A 21,120-nucleotide genomic window follows, 5' to 3' on the forward strand; every position below is an offset into this window, starting at 1 on the left:
AGGACTTCCCTACTTTTATACTCCAACCCCCCTTTGCAATAAAGGCCAACATTCCAATTTGCCTTCCTAATTACTTGCTGTACCTGCACGCTAACTTTTTATGATTCATGTACGAGGACCCCCAGCTCCGTCTGTACCTCAGCATTTTGTAGTCTCCCCATTTAAATAATAATTTGCTTTTTTATTTTTTTCCTACCAAAGTGGATAACCTCGCACTTTCCCACATTAAACTCCATCTGCCAGATTTTTGCCCACTCACTTAGCCCGTCCATATCCCTTTGCAGATTCCTTGCGTCCTCCACACAATTTGCTTTCATTCGCAACTCCTCCGGTAACGAAGCGGTCCCGTGCCCACATGCCACAAGACCGGGACAGCATCCAGGCCTGGGCTGATAAGTGGCAAGTAACATTCATGCCACACAAGTGCCAGGCAATGACCCTCTCCATTGGCTTTTCCCGTACCCTTATATCAACCACAGAAGCTGACAGAGCGAAAGGAGGCCATTCAGCCCATCATGTCAGTGCCAGCTTTCTGGAAGAGCTGTCCGATTAGAGACATAGAAACATAGAAGATAGGAGCAGGAGTCGGCCATTCGGCCCCTCGAGCCTGCTCCGCCATTCAATGCGATCATGGCTGATCATCCAAACTCAGTACCCTGTCCCTGCCTTCTCCCCATATCCCTTGATCCCTTTAGCCTTAAGAAATATATCCAACTCCTTCTTGAATATATTTAATGAATTGGCCTCTACTGCCTTGTGTGGTAGAGAATTCCACAGGTTCACCACTCTCTGGGTGAAGAAATTCCTCCTCCTCTCTGTCCTACATGGCTTACCCCTTATCTTTAGACTGTGACCCCTGGTTCTGGACTCCCCGACCATCGGGAACATCCTTCCTGTGTCTAGTCCTGTTAGAATTTTATAAGTTTCAATGAGATTCCCCTCTCATTCTTCTAAACTCTAGCGAATATAAGCCCAATCGACCCAATCTCTCCTCGTACGTCATTCCTGCCATCCCAGGTATCAGTCTGGTGAATCTTCGCTGCACTCGCTCCATGGCAAGAACATCCTTCCTCAGGTAAGGCGACCACTCCCTCGGTGGGATTAGTCCCACTCCCCTGGCATTTCCCCACAGCCCTGCAAATGATTTCCCCTTCCAGTATTTCTCCAATTCCCCTATTGAAAGTTACTATTGAATCTGCTTCCCACCGCCCTTTCGGCAGCGCGTTCCAGATCACAACAACTCGCGCGGCGTGAAAAATAACTCTCCTCGTTTCCCCCATGGTCCCTTTCGAGGTGGCAGTCGGTGTGGAGAATGAATCTCCCCTAAGATGTGCCTTTAACGTGTGTGCCCTCGGAAAGGGAGCTTTCAGCAGCCCCCGGCTGCAGCCAGCATGGAAGGGAAACAGTGGAGTTCCACAGTCCCACGGTGTCAAGGTCGCAACTTGGGAGACAGCGTGTTGGGAGATTTCAACCAATTAAAAGAGGCCTCTGGTTGCTGCGGCCCCCCCCCCCCCTCTCCTGACCTTGAGGCCCGAGGCGTCTGGGAGTAAACGCAACACACCTGGTGCTTCTGCTTTTATTTTGCTTTCGCAGTTGGAGGTCGAGTCGTTACAATTCCTGGACGCGCCTGGTGATTTGAGGTTGAGTAAAATCTCCTCCGAGCAGAGAAGGTTGAGAGGAGATTTGATAGAGGTGTTCAAAGTCCTGAGGGTGTAGACAGAGCAGATAGAGAGAAACTGTTCCCACTGGCGGAAGGGTCGAGAACCAGAAGCGACATGAGCAAAAGATTTTTTACACAGTGAGTTCACTCCCTCAGTACCGCCCCTCCGACAGTGCGGCGCTCCCTCATCACCGCGCTCCCTCAGTACCGCCCCTCCGACAGTGCGGCGCTCCCTCAGTACTGCCCCTCCGACAGTGCGGCGCTCCCTCAGTACCGCCCCTCCGACAGTGCGGCGCTCCCTCAGTACCACCCCTCCGACACTGCGGCGCTCCCTCAGTACCGCCCCTCCGACAGTGCGGCGCTCCCTCAGTGCCGCCCCTCCGACAGTGTGGAGCTCCCTCAGTACTGCCCCTCGGACAGTGCGGCGCTCCCTCAGTACTGCCCCTCGGACAGTGCGGCGCTCCCTCAGTACTGCCCCTCGGACAGTGCGGCGCTCCCTCAGTACTGCCCCTCGGACAGTGCGGCGCTCCCTCAGTACTGCCCCTCGGACAGTGCGGCGCTCCCTCAGTACCGCCCCTCCGACAGTGCGGCGCTCCCTCAGTACCGACACTGCGGCGCTCCCTCAGTACTGCGCCTGGAGTTGGCCTGGATTTTTGTGTTCAAGTCTCTGGAGTGGGACTTGAACCCACAACCTTCTAACTCGGAGGCGAGGGTGCTACTCACTGAGCCATGGATGACACGTAGAGGATAGTCCTTTATCCTTTCTCTTACAGCAAGTTCAAGGCGCAGTTAAGACAGAGACACCTGATCAGTAATCTTAATTGGTCAAAAAGTGATATCACCCATTACATGCAGCACTGTTCCCGCTCGTTACAATTGCTTTCTTGCATCTTCCCATAGGCCATTCCTGCTTGTCCCAGCACTCGGGAAATGATCTCACTCTTGTACCCCAACAACTAATAGCAAGGTAGCTTAATATATCATGAATGGCTATTCCACCTGTGTGTATTGGATTTATGTAAGACATTTTCATGTGTCCCTATTGCCCTCATGTGGAGGAATTGTAGGATTTTTTTTTTTAATATTCATTCCTGGGATGTGGGCATCGCTGGCAAGGCCGGCATTTATTGCCCATCCCTAATCGCCCTTGAGAAGGTGGTGGTGAGCCGCCTTGAACCGCTGCAGTCCGTGTGGTGAAGGTGCTCCCACAGCGCTGTTAGGGAGGGAGTTCCAGGATTTTGACCCAGCGACGATGAAGGAACAGCCGATATATTTCCAAGTTAAGATGGTGTGTGACACGGAGGGGAACCTGGAGGTGGTGGTGTTCCCGTGCGCCTGCTGCCCTTGTCCTTCTAGGTGGAAGAGGTGGAGGGTTTGGGAGGTGCTGCCGAAGAAGCCTTGGTGAGTTGCTGCAGTGCATCTTGTAGATGGTCCACACTGCAGCCACGGTGCGCCGGTGGTGGAGGGAGGGAATGTTTAAGGTGGTGGATGGGGTGCCAATCAAGCGGGCTGCTTTGTCCTGGATGGTGTCGAGCTTCTTGAGTGTTGTTGGAGCTGCACTCATCCAGGCAAGTGGAGAGTATTCCATCACACTCCTGACTTGTGCCTTGTAGATGGTGGAAAGGCTTTGGGGAGTCAGGAGGTGAGACACTCGCCACAGAATACCCAGCCTCTGACCTGCTCTTGTTGCCACAGTATTTATGTGCCTGGTCCAGTTATGTTTCTGGTCAATGGTGACCCCCAGGATGTTGATTTGGCGATGGTAATGCTGTTGAATGTCAAGATGGTCATTGCCTGGCACTTGTGTGGCACGAATGTTACTTGCCACTTACCAGCCCAGGTCCAGGTCTTGCTGCATGCGGGCACGGACTGCTTCATTGTCTGAGGAGTTGCGAATGGCGCTGAACACTGTGCAGTCATCAGCGAACATCCCCACTTCTGGCCTTATGTTGGGGGGAAGGTCATTGATGAAGCAGCTGCAGATGGTTGGGCCTAGGACCCTGCCCTGCGGAACTCCTGCAGGATATTGTCACAGATCCCTACTGCTCTCGTATGGGTTGTTATAGGATATTGTTGACGTAATAAAACTCACGACGCACTTGGTTCGAGTATAAAGCAACTTGTTTCAAAACATGGAGGCCCAGTTGTAATTCACTCGTTCCTGTTTACAAAATGTCCTGGGCAAGCTGGGCCCACGCCCGAGTATTTATACTCCTTGGACGGCGCCACCAGCTGGCCGTCCAGTGTTATTTCATGAGTCTTTCTTCATGGATCATAAGATTCATAACAATTGTCATAAGCACTTTGTGATGACCTGAGGTCATGCAAGTTTGTTCTTTCTTTCGCCCTTTACCCCTCTCCCTCCCTTCCGTCGATGTGGTCAAAAAGATGGGAGTTGCGAGCACGCAGTTCATACCAGTCTCTTTCTCCTCCTCCATCTACAGAAGCCGTTCCTCAAAGGACCCTCGTCGTCTGAAGCCCACGACCGCCCGTCGGTGATCAGGGAGACGTCGGAGTGGCAGCTCAGCAGCAGCAGCAGCGAGCAGGCGCGGGTAAGGGGCAGCCCAGGAGGGCGCAGCGTGAGGAGGGCGGGCACTGTCGGCGCTGCAGGCTTCCCTCGCTCAGGCCACACAGTGTGAAAAGAAAGAATCGCATCTCTACCGCGCCTTTCACAACCTCAGGACATCCCAAAGCGCTTCACAACTGATGCAGTACTTTTTATTTTGAAGTGTAGGCACTGCTGTAGCATAGGAAACACGGCAGTCAATTTGCACTCCGCAAGATCCCACAAACAGCAATATGATAAGTGACCAGATCATCTGTTTTTTAGTGATGTTGGTTTGAGAGATAAATATTGGCCCCAGGACACCGGGGAGAACTCTCCCCTGCTCTTCTTCCAATGGCGGCCGTGGGATCTTTTACATCCTCCTGAGGGGGCAGACGGGGGGCCTCGGGTTTAACGTCTCACCCCGAGAGACAGCCCGTCCGTCAGTGCAGCGCTCCCTTGGTACGGACCCCCCGACAGTGCAGCTCCCTCAGTATCGCCCCTCCGACAGTGCGGCGCTCCCTCAGCACCGCCCCTCCGACAGTGCGGCGCTCCCTCGGCACCGCCCCTCCGACAGTGCGGCGCTCCCTCGGCACCGCCCCTCCGACAGTGCGGCGCTCCCTCGGCACCGCCCCTCCGACAGTGCGGCGCTCCCTCGGCACCGCCCCTCCGACAGTGCGGCGCTCCCTCGGCACCGCCCCTCCGACAGTGCGGCGCTCCCTCGGCACCGCCCCTCCGACAGTGCGGCGCTCCCTCGGTACCCGCCCCTCCGACAGTGCGGCGCTCCCTCGGTACTGGCACCGGGGGGGAGTGGCGGGCCTGGATTATGGGGCTCGAGTCTCTGGTGTGGGGGCTCGAACCCACGACCTTCTGACTCCGAGGCGAGCGTGAGACCGACTGATTGAAGGCTCAGTGGTCCATCGTTTTCGAACGACCGCAGTGGTCCCCAGAGCGGGGCTGCAACCCTCTCGGCAGGCACTTGGGGTGGGGTGGGCAGTTCCAGTCTCGCCCTTACCCCAAGATTCCTTGGTTGGGTGGGCGGGTGGAGACTTTCTTGCTTATTACCCTCGTGATGGATGCTGACCTGCTTTCTCATTCTCTTCACCCCCTCCCCCAACCCCGTGTCCTTTCTCTCAGAGGCGGCCGGTCGAAGCCACTGCCCTTCCGAGCCAGTCGGCGCCCGTGACGGCGAAGAGCAACGCGCCGGTGCGTGAGCCTGAACGCATCCCGAGTACAGCGGTAATTACCGGTCATTTCAAATCAACTCGTTCCGTAGGTCAACCTTGGAGATTATGTTGTGGGGGAGGGAGTTTTCTTCATACCGCCACCTTAAATTATTCCCCCTCGCAGTGTACAAGGATTGATACAGGGCTATGGGGAGAGAGCGGGGCAGTGGGATTAGTTTGGGGATTGATACAGGGCTATGGGGAGAGAGCGGGGCAGTGGGATTAGTTTGGGATTGATACAGGGCTATGGGGAGAGAGCGGGGCAGTGGGATTAGTTTGGGATTGATACAGGGCTATGGGGAGAGAGCGGGGCAGTGGGATTAGTTTGGGAATTGATCCAGGGCTATGGGGAGAGAGCGGGGCAGTGGGATTAGTTTTGGGATTGATACAGGGCTGCGGGGAGAGTGCGGGGCAGTGGGATTAGTTTGGGGATTGATACAGGGCTATGGGGAGAGAGCGGGGCAGTGGGATTAGTTTGGGATTGATAACGGCTATGGGGAGAGCGCGAGGCAGTGGGATTAGTTTGGGGTTGATACAGGGCTATGGGCAGAGAGTGGGGCAGTGGGATTAGTTTGGGGATTGATACAGGACTATGGGGAGAGAGCGGGGCAGTGGGATTAGTTTGGGATTAATACAGGGCTATGGGGTGAGCGGGGCAGTGGGATTAGTTTGGGGGTTGATACAGGGCTATGGGGAGAGAGCGGGGCAGTGGGATTAGTTTGGGGATTGATACAGGGCTATGGGGAGAGAGCGGGGCAGTGGGATTAGTTTGGGGGTTGATACAGGGCTATGGGGAGAGCGGGGCAGTGGGATTAGTTTGGGGATTGATACAGGGCTATGGGGAGAGAGCGGGGCAGTGGGATTAGTTTGGGGGTTGATACAGGGCTATGGGGAGAGAGCGGGGCAGTGGGATTAGTTTGGGGATTGATACAGGGCTATGGGGAGAGAGCGGGGCAGTGGGATTAGTTTGGGGGTTGATACAGGGCTATGGGGAGAGAGCGGGGCAGCGGGATTAGTTTTGGGATTGATACAGGGCTATGGGGAGAGAGCGGGGCAGTGGGATTAGTTTGGGATTGATACAGGGCTATGGGGAGAGAGCGGGGCAGTGGGATTAGTTTGGGATTGATACAGGGCTATGGGGAGAGAGCGGGGCAGTGGGATTAGTTTGGGGATTGATACAGGGCTATGGGGGGAGAGCGGGGCAATGGGATTAGTTTGGGATTGATACAGGGCTATGGGGAGAGAGCGGGGCAGTGTGATTAGTTTGGGGATTGATACAGGGCTATGGGGGGAGAGCGGGGCAATGGGATTAGTTTGGGATTGATACAGGGCTTTGGGGAGAGAGCGGGGCAGTGTGATTAGGTTGGGGATTGATACAGGGCTATGGGGAGAGAGCGGGGCAGTGGGGTTAGTTTGGGGATTGATACAGGGCTATGGGGAGAGAGCGGGGCAGTGTGATTAGTTTGGGGATTGATACAGGGCTATGGGGGGAGAGCGGGGCAATGGGATTAGTTTGGGATTGATACAGGGCTATGGGGAGAGAGCGGGGCAGTGTGATTAGTTTGGGGATTGATAAAGGGCTGCGGGTTTCTGTGTTGTAAATTCTCTGTGACTCTTTGGTGTCGTTGTATTTCAGAGAACAATCAGTAAACCAGACCCGACCTCCCATCGATCAGTTTCCCCTGTGATCAGACAGCGCGACAGCAGGGAAAAGCACAACAGCAGGAAGCCGCCGGCCCTGCCTGCAGAGGTACCGACTCCGCGTGTTTGACAGGGGTTGGGGGTCGGGGGCAGAGTGGGACGGATCGCTTTCAGCTGTCCAGCGTTGGCAGCGAGCGCTCCCACGGGTGCAGCGAAGCCTGTAAAATTGCAGACACCCTCGGGGACTGGCCTTCCTTTCTGCGGGTGGCTTCATTTTCCAAATGGTCGCTGTACGAACCGTTTAAAAAAAATTCAGCACAGTGGCGGAGTGGTCTCTACCCAGCTCCCATAGCGGCACAGAAACCGCTGCGTTCCTGGGATGGAGCTGAGCGAGCGTTCAGTCCCAGCGATGGAATCACACAGCGCAGACAGTGGCCACTCGGCCCGCCATGCCTGTGCCGGCTCTTTGAAAGAGCCCTCCAATTTAGTCCCCCACTCCCAGCTTTCTCCCCACAGCCCATGCGAATTGGTTCTCTTCAGGTACGCGTCCAGTTGACTTTTGAAAGTTCCTGTGGATCTGATTCCACCGCCCTTTCAGACAGTGCGTTCCAGATCATGACCCTCGGTGTGAAGAAATTTCTCCCCATCTCCCCTCTGATTCTTTTGCCATTCATTTTAAATCGGTGTCCTCCGGAGGGAACAGTTTCTCCCTCCTTGCTCTGTCAAACCCTTCATAATTTTGAACACCTCTATTGGGTCTCCCTGTTGCTCTAAGGAGAACAACCCCAGCCTCTCCAATCCTTCCTCATCGCTAAAATTCTCCAGCCCAGGCAACATCCTCGTAAATCTCCTCTGCACCCTCTCTAGTGCAATCACATCCACCCTGTAATGTGGTGACCAGAACTGCACGCCGTGCTCTAGCTGCGGCCTAACTCGTGTTTTATACAGTTGAAGCATAACCTCCTTGCTCTTGTATTCTATGCCTCGGCTAATAAAGGCAAGTATCCCGTATGCCTTCTTCACCACCTTATCTACCTGTCCTGCTACCTTCAGGGATCGGTGAACATGCACTCCAAAGTCCCTCTGATCTTCTGCACTTCTCAGTGTCCGACCATTTAATGTGTATTCCCTTGCCTTGTTAGCCCTCCCCAAATGCATTACCTCACACTTCTCCAGATTGAATTCCATTTGCCACTGTTCTGCCCACCTGACCAGTTCATTGATATCTTCCTGCAGTCTGCAGCTTTCTTCTTCATTATTAACCACGGGCCAATTTTTGTATCAACTGCAAACTTCTTAATCATACCCCCTACATTCAAGTCCAAGTTGGACCCCCTTGAGCTGACAGTGCGGCGCTCCCTCAGTACCGCCCCTCCGACAGTGCGGCGCTCCCTCAGCACCGCCCCTCCGACAGTGCGGCGCTCCCTCAGTACCGCCCCTCCGACAGTGCGGTGCTCCCTCAGTACTGCCCCTCCGACAGTGCGGCGCTCCCTCAGCACCGCCCCTCCGACAGTGCGGCGCTCCCTCAGTACCGCCCCTCCGACAGTGCGGTGCTCCCTCAGTACTGCCCCTCCGACAGTGCGGCGCTCCCTCAGTACCGCCCCTCCGACAGTGCGGCGCTCCCTCAGTACCGCCCCTCCGACAGTGCGGCGCTCCCTCAGTACCGCCCCTCCGACAGTGCGGCGCTCCCTCAGTACCGCCCCTCCGACAGTGCGGCGCTCCCTCAGTACCGCCCCTCCGACAGTGCGGTGCTCCCTCAGTACTGCCCCTCCGACAGTGCGGCGCTCCCTCAGTACCGCCCCTCCGACAGTGCGGCGCTCCCTCAGTACCGCCCCTCCGACAGTGCGGCGCTCCCTCAGCACCGCCCCTCCGACAGTGCGGCGCTCCCTCAGTACTACCCTCGACCTCCAACGGCAGCCCAGCTCGGCATTGCCACGGGCTGAGCCGTTGGACAAACTCGCTGCGTTCTGCCCTGGTTTGAAACTTGATCCCATGGACACATTGCTGGAATACTTTTCCTCAGCAACCCTCCGGTTAAGAGTCGGTGTCTTCAGGAGCTTGATGACAGAGTGGGGGGGGGGGCGGGAAAGTGAGGGAGAGAGCGTACCCAAATGTTCCTTATTTTATTTTTAGGAAGCCGATTTGAATGAAGTCTCCAGCCGGATTATCTCTCCCGTGATCAAGGCGGAGCACACAGAACCAGCAAGCACCTACAGACGGCCCGTCTCACCCAAGGTAAGGTGGTCCAGGGCAACAGACCCCCATCTCTCTCCGCTTACAACGCAGTGGGCGTACCAAGAGAGAGAGTCTCGCCTCTCTCCAGCACCTTTCCCCACCTCAGGACATCCCAAAGCGCTCCACAGCCAATGAAGGACACGTTTTATTTGAAGTGTGGTCACTGTTGTAATGTAGGATGCGCAGCAGCCAATTTGCACACAGCAAGCTCCCACAAACAGCAATGTGATAAATGACCGGATCATCTGTTTTAACGATGTTGGTTGCGGGACAAATATCGGCCCCGGGACACCGGGGAGAACTCCACCCCCCCCCCCCCGGTTCTTCTTCCAATAGTGGCCGTGGGATTTTTTACATCCACCCGAGAGGGCAGACGGGGACCTCGGGTTTAATCGCTGATCCTGAAAAGAAGCACCCCTCAGTACTGCCCCTCCGACAGTGCGGCGCTCCCTCAGCACCGCCCCTCCGACAGTGCGGCGCTCCCTCAGTACCGCCCCTCCGACAGTGCGGCGCTCCCTCAGTACCGCCCCTCCGACAGTGCGGCGCTCCCTCAGTACCGCCCCTCCGACAGTGCGGCGCTCCCTCAGTACCGCCCCTCCGACAGTGCGGCGCTCCCTCAGCACCGCCCCTCCGACAGTGCGGCGCTCCCTCAGCACCGCCCCTCCGACAGTGCGGCGCTCCCTCAGCACCGCCCCTCCGACAGTGCGGCGCTCCCTCAGCACCGCCCCTCCGACAGTGCGGCGCTCCCTCAGCACCGCCCCTCCGACAGTGCGGCGCTCCCTCAGCACCGCCCCTCCGACAGTGCGGCGCTCCCTCAGCACCGCCCCTCCGACAGTGCGGCGCTCCCTCAGCACCGCCCCTCCGACAGTGCGGCGCTCCCTCAGTACCGCCCCTCCGACTGGCGCTCCCTCAGTACTGGCAGCGGGGGAGTGTCGGGCCTGGATTATGGGGTTCGAGTCTATGGAGTGGGGGCTCGAACCCACGACCTCCTGACTGAGGAGGTGAGCGTGCGACCCGCCAAGCCACGGTCGAAACTTTTCTGTCTGTGCCTCCGGTGCGACTCTCCCCTCGTAGCGACTAAGCCACAGCGCAGATATTAAACGAGCTGTCTCCTTCTCTCCTCCCAGAGACCCGCGGAGCCAGAGGTCCGAGCGTCAGGAATTCCGTCCAATTCTCGGATCATCAGACGGGAGGCTCCGGAGCAGAACCCGGGATATGGACGTTCCACTCCTGCTGCGGTAAGAGAGGCGTGTCGCGCCGCCCCCTACCTCTCGTGTCGCCCGGGAGGATCTTGCTGGACTCTGTGTTGGGGGGGGGGCGGGGCAGTTCCCAACTCCTGGAGCAGTAGACTGTAACACTGCAGGCAGGAGATTCAACACCAACAACTTGTGTTTGTCTAGCGCCTTTTACGTAGTAAAACGTCCCAAGGGACCTCACAGGAGCGCAAATCAAACAAAATTTGACCCCGAGCCACATAAGGAGATATTAGGGACTGGCGACCACAAGCTGGGTCACAGAGGTCGGTTTTAACCAGCCTCTTAAAGGAGGAGAGAGAGAGGCGGAGAGGTTTAGGGAGGGAATTCCAGAGCTTGGGGGCCCTGGCGCGGTCGCCAATGGCGGAGCGATGGAAATCGGAGGGACACACAAGTGGCCGGAATTGGAGGAGCGCAGAGATCTTGGAGGGTTGTAGGGGTTGGAGGAGGTTACAGAGATGGGGAGGTGGGGTCAAGGAGGCCGTGGAGGGGATTTGAACAGGAGGATGAGAATTTTAAAATCGAGGCGTTGCCGGACCGGGAGCCAGTGTAGGTCAGCGAGCACGGGGCGGGACTGGGTGCGAGTCAGGACACGGAGGCAGCAGGAGTTTCGGATGAGCTGAAGTTTGCGGAGGGTGGGAGACGGGAGGCCGGCCTGTAACCAGGAGAGTCGGCAGCTAACTCGGGCGACGCGCTGTCCTTCCGCTGCGGACGGTGTAGATCCAACGTGTTCCTGTCTTTGGCCTGCTTTCCATTCCCCCTCGGCGAGTGGGCCAGAAACGTTTGAGTGGGCGGGGGGTGGGGGTGGGGGGAGTTGGACGCCCTGCTGTCAGACCTCTTCTAAAGCAGGAAGCATTGGGGACTCCCAAACCCCCTTACTGTTGTAATTAGATCATAGGCTGATCAATTTATTCAGTCTGAGTAATTGGAGACATGGCGTGTTGGGGGGTCGTAGCGTGCTCGGGAGGGACAGGTGGCTTTGGACCTGTGGTTCCCAAAGCTCTCCACCGCTGGGGGTTTCCCTCGCCTCGTGTCTGGGTCTGTTGGCCTTCGTAGCGAGAGGATTCGAGTACAGGAACAAGGATGTCTTGCTGCAGTTGTACAGGGGCCTTGGTGAGACCACACCTTGAGTATTGTGTGCAGTTTTGGTCACCTTATCTGAGGAAGGATGTTCTTGCCATGGAGGGAGTTCAGCGAAGATTCACCAGACTGATACCTGGGATGGCAGGAATGACGTATGAGGAGAGATTGGGTCTTGTACTCGCTGGAGTTTAGAAGAATGAGAGGGGATCTCATTGAAACTTATAAAATTCTGACAGGACTAGACAGACTAGATGCAGGAAGGATGTTCCCGATGGCGGGGGAGTCCAGAACCAGGGGTCACAGTCTAAGGATAAGGGGTAAGCCATTTAGGACTGAGATGAGGAGGAATTTCTTCACCCAGAGAGTGGTGAACCTGTGGAATTCTCTGCCACAGAAGGCAGTTGAGGCCAGTTCATTAAATATATTCAAGAAGGAGTTAGATATATTTCTTAAGGCTAAAGGGATCAAGGGATATGGGGAGAAGGCAGGGACAGGGTACTGAATTTGGATGATCAGCCATGATCTCATTGAATGGCGGAGCAGGCTCGAGGGGCCGAATGGCCTCCTCCTGCTCCTATCTTCTATGTTTCTATTAATCGATGGAGATTGATCGCTGTGATTGGTCAACAACTTCATTATCCTCGTATCGTGTGACTACCAGGATGGTAGAGGGTGAACTCGATGGACCTCGGTCTTTCTGTTGTCTAGCTGTTCCTAGGAGACCAAGTGTAGTCTTCAGGTGAAGGGAGGGGTTAGAGGTTAGAGGAAGGATATGCTTACCTTGGAGGCATTGCAACAAAGGTTCACCTGGGATGAGAGGGTTGTCCTATGAGGAGAGATAGACTTACATTGGAGGCAGTTCAGAGAAGGTTCACGAGGTTGATTCCGGAGATGAAGGGGCTGTCTTATGAGGAAAGGTTGAGCAGGTTGGGCCTATACTCATTGGAGTTTAGAAGAATGAGAGGGGATCTTATTGAAACATAAGATTCTGAAGGGGCTCGACAGGGTAGATGCAGAGAGGATGTTTCCCCTTGTGGGGGAATCTAGAACGAGGGGGCATCGTTTCAGAATAAGGGGGTATCCTTTTAAATCGGAAATGAGGAGGAATTTCTTCTCTCAGAGGGTCGTGAATCTTTGGAATTCTCTTCCCCAGAGAGCTGTGGAGGTTGGGTCACTGAAGGTGGAGAGAGACAGATTGTTGAACGATAAGGGAGTCGAGGGTTATGGGGAGCGGGCAGGGAAGTGGAGTTGAGGCCAAGATCAGATCAGCCATGATCTTATTGAATGGCGGAGCAGGCTGGAGGGGCCGAATGGCCGACTCCTGCTCCTACGTCTTATGGTCTTATAGGTAGATACTGAGAGGATGTTTCCCCCTGGCTGGAGAGTCCAGAACCAGGGGTCACAGTCTCGTGATAAGGAGTCGGCCATTTTGGACTGAGATGAGGAGGAATTTCTTCACTCAGAGGGCGGTGAATCTTTGGAATTCTCTGCCCCAGAGGGCTGTGGAGGCTCAGTCGTTGAGTATATTCAAGGCAGAGATCGATAGATTTTTGGAATCGAGGGATATGGGGATCGGGCGGGAAAGTGGAGTTGAGGTCGAAGATCAGCCATGATCTCATTGAATGGCGGAGCAGGCTCGAGGAGCAGCATGGCCGACTCCTGCTCCTATTTCTTATGTTAAGAGCTGGTGGAACTGGAGCGAAGCACACACGACGTAATTCAGTCCCCCTGTTTTTGTCATAAATTCTGTCCTTGTATTATTTCCAACGTAAATCCCGGTTTCCACATTTATAATGGGGAGTGCGTATGTCAACACGTCACGTGGTAATTCCATCCTCCCGCCAGTGGTGGCGCTGCAGGGGGCGCGGAGGCGATGCTTACGTCTTGTCACATTTTTATTTCTTTCACTCTTGGAAACCAAAGGGTGAAGCAGGTCAGTCAGTTCCATCGCAAAGCCTGGAAGAGAATAACAGTGATCCCGATGACGACAGCGGTTTGCCAGTGGTGAGTCCCGCTGGTAGCGGCGGCGTCAGGGGGTTGTTTCATGCAGCACCCGTGCCAGGCTCGGCGTGCCAGCGTCTAAGGGGTTAGGGGCGGGATGCTGGCTCGATCTCGTCCTGGTCCCTCATGAGGAGGATGGGGGAGGAGTGGAAGATATAGCAGGATCCTTTAAAACGAAGATAACAGTGGCTAAGAGAGAGACCAGGAAAGCCCCAGGTTACATCCTGTCCCATTTCTTCCCCCGCCACTCTGTTAGCTCGTTGGAAACTCGGGCTCTCTGTTTCTCGCTCTCGCTCGCTCTCTCTCGCTCACTCTCTCCGTCTTGCTCGCTCTCGCCCTCCGTCTCCCTCGCTCGCTCCCTCCCTCCGTCTCCCTCGCTCGCTCCCTCCCTCCGTCTCCCTCGCTCGCTCCCTCCCTCCGTCTCCCTCGCTCGCTCCCTCCCTCCGTCTCCCTCGCTCGCTCCCTCCCTCCGTCTCCCTCGCTCGCTCCCTCCCTCCGTCTCCCTCGCTCGCTCCCTCCCTCCGTCTCCCTCGCTCGCTCCCTCCCTCCGTCTCCCTCGCTCGCTCCCTCCCTCCGTCTCCCTCGCTCGCTCCCTCCCTCCGTCTCCCTCGCTCGCTCCCTCCCTCCGTCTCCCTCGCTCGCTCCCTCCCTCCGTCTCCCTCGCTCGCTCCCTCCCTCCGTCTCCCTCGCTCGCTCCCTCCCTCCGTCTCCCTCGCTCGCTCCCTCCCTCCGTCTCCCTCGCTCGCTCCCTCCCTCCGTCTCCCTCGCTCGCTCCCTCCCTCCGTCTCCCTCGCTCGCTCCCTCCCTCCGTCTCCCTCGCTCGCTCCCTCCCTCCGTCTCCCTCGCTCGCTCCCTCCCTCCGTCTCCCTCGCTCGCTCCCTCCCTCCGTCTCCCTCGCTCGCTCCCTCCCTCCGTCTCCCTCGCTCGCTCCCTCCCTCCGTCTCCCTCGCTCGCTCCCTCCCTCCGTCTCCCTCGCTCGCTCCCTCCCTCCGTCTCCCTCGCTCGCTCCCTCCCTCCGTCTCCCTCGCTCGCTCCCTCCCTCCGTCTCCCTCGCTCGCTCCCTCCCTCCGTCTCCCTCGCTCGCTCCCTCCCTCCGTCTCCCTCGCTCGCTCCCTCCCTCCGTCTCCCTCGCTCGCTCCCTCCCTCCGTCTCCCTCGCTCGCTCCCTCCCTCCGTCTCCCTCGCTCGCACCCTCCCTCCGTCTCCCTCGCTCGCCCCCTCCCTCCGTCTCCCTCGCTCGCCCCCTCCCTCCGTCTCCCTCGCTCGCCCCCTCCCTCCGTCTCCCTCGCTCGCCCCCTCCCTCCGTCTCCCTCGCTCGCCCCCTCCCTCCGTCTCCCTCGCTCGCCCCCTCCCTCCGTCTCCCTCGCTCGCCCCCTCCCTCCGTCTCCCTCGCTCGCCCCCTCCCTCCGTCTCCCTCGCTCGCCCCCTCCCTCCGTCTCCCTCGCTCGCCCCCTCCCTCCGTCTCCCTCGCTCGCCCCCTCCCTCCGTCTCCCTCGCTCGCCCCCTCCCTCCGTCTCCCTCGCTCGCCCCCTCCCTCCGTCTCCCTCGCTCGCCCCCTCCCTCCGTCTCCCTCGCTCGCCCCCTCCCTCCGTCTCCCTCGCTCGCCCCCTCCCTCCGTCTCCCTCGCTCGCCCCCTCCCTCCGTCTCCCTCGCTCGCCCCCTCCCTCCGTCTCCCTCGCTCGCCCCCTCCCTCCGTCTCCCTCGCTCGCCCCCTCCCTCCGTCTCCCTCGCTCGCCCCCTCCCTCCGTCTCCCTCGCTCGCCCCCTCCCTCCGTCTCCCTCGCTCGCCCCCTCCCTCCGTCTCCCTCGCTCGCCCCCTCCCTCCGTCTCCCTTCCCCGCCACTGGGAGCGTGGTGCGTAGCCTTTGTGGTGCGAAGAGGGGGCAGTTCCCCGGGGAGCAAAACTTCGACATCAACCTGTCTTCAGTCTGCTCCCTGACACATCAAGTTGAACTGAGACTAGCTGATGTTACGGTGGTGGTGGGGGAGCGGGAGCGTCCACAACTGCGATCGCTGTGTTGTATCAAAGGAGTGAGGCCAGCCAGGGATCGAGCTCAGCGGGAGCTAAGAATACTTAATGTGTTTCACACCTGAAAGGCGACGGTTTCTCTTCACCAGGGTGTCTTCCTGTGAGTGTTCGCGTCTTCAAAGAATTAACCACGTTTCTCTCCGAGCACTTCTTTATTGTTTGGCATATTATATTCTGCGTCTGTGTGCCTGCAACGTCATCACAAGTCACATACTGAGCGGGGGTTACTGAGTGACAGTGTGAGGGAGCTGGATTAACATCAGTAGAGATACAGTCAGTAACACAGGGCGCTGAGGGAGAGGGTTACTGAGTGAGAGTGTGAGGGAGCTGGATTAACATCAGTAGAGATACAGTCAGTAACACAGGGCGCTGGGGGAGAGGGGTTACTGAGTGAGAGTGTGAGGGAGCTGGATTAACATCAGTAGAGATACAGTCAGTAACAGTGGTTGAGGAGATTTGACTATGCTGTCGTGTTGGTTCGATTTGCCTGCAGTTGTCGCCTGCCCATTGACGCTTGCCCGGACGATGCAATCACGGCGTCCCGTTGGCTGAGCGGTGAAGGGTCTGGTGATGGAAGCTGGGAGCCGAGCCGTTTACCTGGAACCGGATAGCTGACTCAGGCAAGGTCGCAGCGCCCCTGGGCCCTGTTAATGATCTGGCTGAACTGAGTCAGCCAGCTTGGCTCAGTAATGGGGCCTGGAGCGGTGGCATTCTCGGCCCCAGCTAACTCTGCAAGTGGCTGATCAAGTTTGAGGTGTTTCTGGCTGTGCAAGCAGGGGGGAAACCAGCCAGCCAACGCTCTGCTGGCTGTTTTGGCTTTTTAATCCCTAAACTCGATCTTTGTTCGACTTCCACCCGAGCGCTCGGCGTTCAGGTCAGCGGGTGAGTTACTGCAGGGTGTGATATCCCCTGGGATCAGGATTCAAAAAACAGAGTCACAGAGTTAAACAGCACAGAAAGAGGCCCTTCGGCCCATCGTGTCCGCGCCGGCCATCAAGCCCTGTCTATTCTAATCCCATTTTCCAGCACTTGGTCCGTAGCCTTGTATGCTATGGCGTTTCAAGTGCTCATCTAAACGCTTCTTGAATGTTGTGAGGGTTCCTGCCTCTACCACCCTTTCAGGCAGTGAGTTCCAGATTCCAACTACCCTCTGGGTGAAAAAGTTTTTCCTCAAATCCCCTCTAAACATCCTGCCCCTTACCTTGAAACTATGCCCCCTGGTTATTGACCCCTCTACTAAGGGGAAAAGTTCCTTTCTATCTACCCTATCTATGCCCCTCATAATTTTGTACACCTCAATCAGGTCCCCCCTCAGCCTTCTCTGCTCTAAGGAAAACAACCCCAGCCTGTCCAGACCCTCTTCATAGCTGAAGCGCTCCAGCCCAGGTAACATCCTGGTGAATCTCCTCTGCACCCTCTCCAATGCAATCACATCCCTCCTATAGTGAGGCGACCAGAACTGCACACAGTATTCCAGCTGTGGCCTTACCAGCGTTTTGTACAGCTCCATCATAACCCCCCTGCTCTTATATTCTATGCCTCGGCTAATGAAGGCAAGTATCCCATATGCCTTTTTAACCACCTTATCTACCTGTCCTGCTGCCTTCGGGGATCTATGTACATGTACACCAAGGTCCCTAAAGACATACTCAGTCACTCTCTCTCTCTCTCTGTCTCGCACAGTCTGACACTCTCACACTCTTATTCACAACCCTGCACTCTTTGGGAGTAATTCTAACTCCTCTACATCCCACCCACATTTCGTTTCCACTTTACAGGGGACGAGCGATCAGTCCGTTTCCCGTCGGCCAGAGTAGTTTACAATTACCCCCTTTTTGATTCACGCACTCGCACACTTGTAAGTCACGTACACTCTCACGCTGTCATACAGTCTCTTGAATACAGTCACACACACACACTCTCATTCATAATCACGCGCACACACTCACGAACAGTCACTCATTCCCTCGCACACAGTCGCACATTCCCTCGCACACTCGCATAGTCACACATTCCCTCGCACACTCGCATAGTCACACATTCCCTCGCACACGCATACAGTCGCACATTCCCTCGCATAGTCACACATTCACACGCACACAGTCGCACATTCCCTCGCATAGTCACACATTCCCTCGCACACTCGCATAGTCACGCATTCCCTCGCACACGCATAGTCGCACATTCCCTTGCATAGTCTCTCATTCCCTCGCACACGCACAGTCGCAAGTTCCCTCGCACACGCATACAGTCGCACGTTCCCTCGCACACGCATAGTCGCACGTTCCCTCGCACACGCATAGTCGCACGTTCCCTCGCACACGCATAGCCGCACGTTCCCTCGCACATGCATACAGTCGCACGTTCACACGCACACAGTCGCACATTCCCACGCACGCAGTCGCACGTTCCCTCGCGCGCGCACGCAGTCGCACGTTCCCTCGCGCGCGCACGCAGTCGCACGTTCCCTCGCGCGCGCACGCAGTTCTTGGGGACGAGTTGGCAAGAGATGACACACATGCTCACTCCCATTCCTGGGAAGCGTTGGAACAAGCAGACACAGCGATGTGCTGGATTCTCGAGCCTAGGCAGGTTTTGGCCATTCGCCACAGTTTCTGCAAGAGATTTAAAGATTTTTTTTAAAAAAACAATTATCCATCAGCAGTGCCTGTGTGGACACCCGTCCAAAAATACAGCGATTCTTGCAATCAAGTGCTGAATTCCCCTCGGTGAGAACCGCAGTCTGGCGACAGAACAATACCCGGGGGCTATAAGGGTTAAATTCCGAGGACAGGTCGCACAGACTGGGCTTGTGTTCCCTCGAATGTAGAAGATTAAGGGGATGATCTGATCGAGGTGTTTGAGATGATTAAAGGATTCGATCAGGTCGATCGAGAGAGAAACTATTTCCTCTGGTGGGGGGAGTCCAGAACAAGGGGGCAGAACCTTCAAATTAGAGCCAGGCCGTTCAGGGGTGATGTCAGGAAGCACTTCTTCACACAAAGGCTGGTGGAAACCTGGGACTCTCTCCCCCAAAAAGCTGTCGAGGCTGGGGGTCAATTGGAGCTTTCAAGACCGAGATTTTTGTTGGGTGAGGGGATTAATGGATATGGAACAAAGGCGGGTAAATGGAGTTAAGATACAGATCAGCCACGATCTGATTGAATGGCGGAGCAGGCTCGAGGGGGCTGAATGGCTTTCTCCTGTTACTATGACGGGTCGGACACCTCATTCTGGACTCGGTGTGAGGCACAGCATGTAACTTCGGCCTGACTGACTGGATTGTTATTCTCTCTCCCTCTCTCTCCCCGCTCTCCCTCTCTCTCCCCGCTCTCTCTCTCTCTCCCCGTGTTCTCTCTCTCTCTCCCCGTGTTCTCTCTCTCTCTCCCCGTGTTCTCTCTCTCTCTCCCCATGTCTCTCTCTCTCTCCCCATGTCTCTCTCTCTCTCCCCATGTCTCTCTCTCTCCCCATGTCTCTCTCTCTCCCCATGTCTCTCTCTCTCCCCATGTCTCTCTCTCTCCCCATGTCTCTCTCTCTCTCCCCATGTCTCTCTCTCTCCCCATGTCTTTCTCTCTCCCCTGCTCTCTCTCTCTCCCCCCGCTCTCTCTCTCTCCCCCGCTCTCTCTCTCTCCCCCCGCTCTCTCTCTCTCCCCCCGCTCTCTCTCTCTCCCCCCGCTCTCTCTCTCTCCCCCCGCTCTCTCTCTCTCCCCCCGCTCTCTCTCTCTCCCCCCGCTCTCTCTCTCTCCCCCCGCTCTCTCTCTCTCCCCCCGCTCTCTCTCTCTCCCCCCGCTCTCTCTCTCTCCCCCCGCTCTCTCTCTCTCCCCCCGCTCTCTCTCTCTCCCCCCGCTCTCTCTCTCTCCCCCGCTCTCTCTCTCTCCCCCGCTCTCTCTCTCTCCCCCCGCTCTCTCTCTCTCCCCCCGCTCTCTCTCTCTCCCCCCGCTCTCTCTCTCTCCCCCGCTCTCTCTCTCTCCCCCCGCTCTCTCTCTCTCCCCCGCTCTCTCTCTCTCCCCCCGCTCTCTCTCTCTCCCCCCGCTCTCTCTCTCTCCCCCCGCTCTCTCTCTCTCCCCCGCTCTCTCTCTCTCCCCCCGCTCTCTCTCTCTCCCCCCGCTCTCTCTCTCTCCCCCCGCTCTCTCTCTCTCCCCCCGCTCTCTCTCTCTCCCCCGCTCTCTCTCTCTCCCCCGCTCTCTCTCTCTCCCCCCGCTCTCTCTCTCTCCCCCCGCTCTCTCTCTCTCCCCCCGCTCTCTCTCTCTCCCCCCGCTCTCTCTCTCTCCCCCCGCTCTCTCTCTCTCCCCCGCTCTCTCTCTCTCCCCCGCTCTCTCTCTCTCCCCCGCTCTCTCTCTCCTCCCCCCGCTCTCTCTCTCTCCCCCCGCTCTCTCTCTCTCCCCCCGCTCTCTCTCTCTCCCCCCGCTCTCTCTCTCTCCCCCCGCTCTCTCTCTCTCCCCCCGCTCTCTCTCTCTCCCCCCGCTCTCTCTCTCTCCCCCCGCTCTCTCTCTCTCCCCCGCTCTCTCTCTCTCCCCCCGCTCTCTCTCTCTCTCCCCCGCTCTCTCTCTCTCCCCCCGCTCTCTCTCTCTCCCCCCGCTCTCTCTCTCTCCCCCCGCTCTCTCTCTCTCCCCCCGCTCTCTCTCTCTCCCCCCGCTCTCTCTCTCTCCCCCCGCTCTCTCTCTCTCCCCCCGCTCTCTCTCTCTCCCCCCGCTCTCTCTCTCTCCCCCCGCTCTCTCTCTCTCCCCCCGCTCTCTCTCTCTCCCCCCGCTCTCTCTCCCCTCCCCCCGCTCTCTCTCCCTCCCCCCGCTCTCTCTCTCTCCCCCCGCTCTCTCTCTCTCCCCCCGCTCTCTCTCTCTCCCCCCGCTCTCTCTCTCTCCCCCGCTCTCTCTCTCTCCCCCCGCTCTCTCTCTCTCCCCCCGCTCTCTCTCTCTCCCCCCGCTCTCTCTCTCTCCCCCGCTCTCTCTCTCTCCCCCCGCTCTCTCTCTCTCCCCCCGCTCTCTCTCTCTCCCCCCGCTCTCTCTCTCTCCCCCCGCTCTCTCTCTCTCCCCCCGCTCTCTCTCTCTCCCCCCGCTCTCTCTCTCTCCCCCCGCTCTCTCTCTCTCCCCCCGCTCTCTCTCTCCCCCCGCTCTCTCTCTCTCCCCCCGCTCTCTCTCTCTCCCCCCGCTCTCTCTCTCTCCCCCCGCTCTCTCTCTCTCCCCCCGCTCTCTCTCTCTCCCCCGCTCTCTCTCTCTCCCCCCGCTCTCTCTCTCTCCCCCCGCTCTCTCTCTCTCCCCCCGCTCTCTCTCTCTCCCCCGCTCTCTCTCTCTCCCCCCGCTCTCTCTCTCCCCCGCTCTCTCTCTCCCCCGCTCTCTCTCTCTCCCCCGCTCTCTCTCTCTCCCCCCGCTCTCTCTCTCTCCCCCCGCTCTCTCTCCCCCCGCTCTCTCCCCCGCTCTCTCTCCCCCCGCTCTCTCTCTCTCCCCCCGCTCTCT

General features: G+C 57.6%; 1 protein-coding gene across 16 annotated transcripts in view; it reads left to right on the forward strand.

The window, feature by feature from the left end:
• The window catches only part of LOC147086844 (uncharacterized), a 71,924-nt gene that overhangs the window by 43,039 nt on the left and 7,765 nt on the right, over positions 1-21,120 (forward strand). For 15 of the 16 annotated variants that reach the window (XM_085979030.1, XM_085979040.1, XM_085979041.1 and 12 more), the window contains 6 exons: positions 4,105-4,212; positions 5,343-5,444; positions 7,068-7,181; positions 9,206-9,307; positions 10,435-10,545; positions 13,567-13,647. In XM_085979030.1, coding sequence (XP_085835156.1) covers positions 4,105-4,212; positions 5,343-5,444; positions 7,068-7,181; positions 9,206-9,307; positions 10,435-10,545; positions 13,567-13,647 — 618 coding nt within the window. The remainder of the gene's footprint in view (positions 1-4,104; positions 4,213-5,342; positions 5,445-7,067; positions 7,182-9,205; positions 9,308-10,434; positions 10,546-13,566; positions 13,648-21,120) is intronic. The other variant, XM_085979028.1, reaches the window with a different exon arrangement.

This window comes from Somniosus microcephalus, unplaced genomic scaffold, assembly GCF_052327205.1.
Source record: "Somniosus microcephalus isolate GS21.2 unplaced genomic scaffold, FLI_Smic_1.0 unresolved_chr7, whole genome shotgun sequence".
In the NCBI taxonomy this organism is placed as follows: Eukaryota; Metazoa; Chordata; class Chondrichthyes; order Squaliformes; family Somniosidae; genus Somniosus; species Somniosus microcephalus.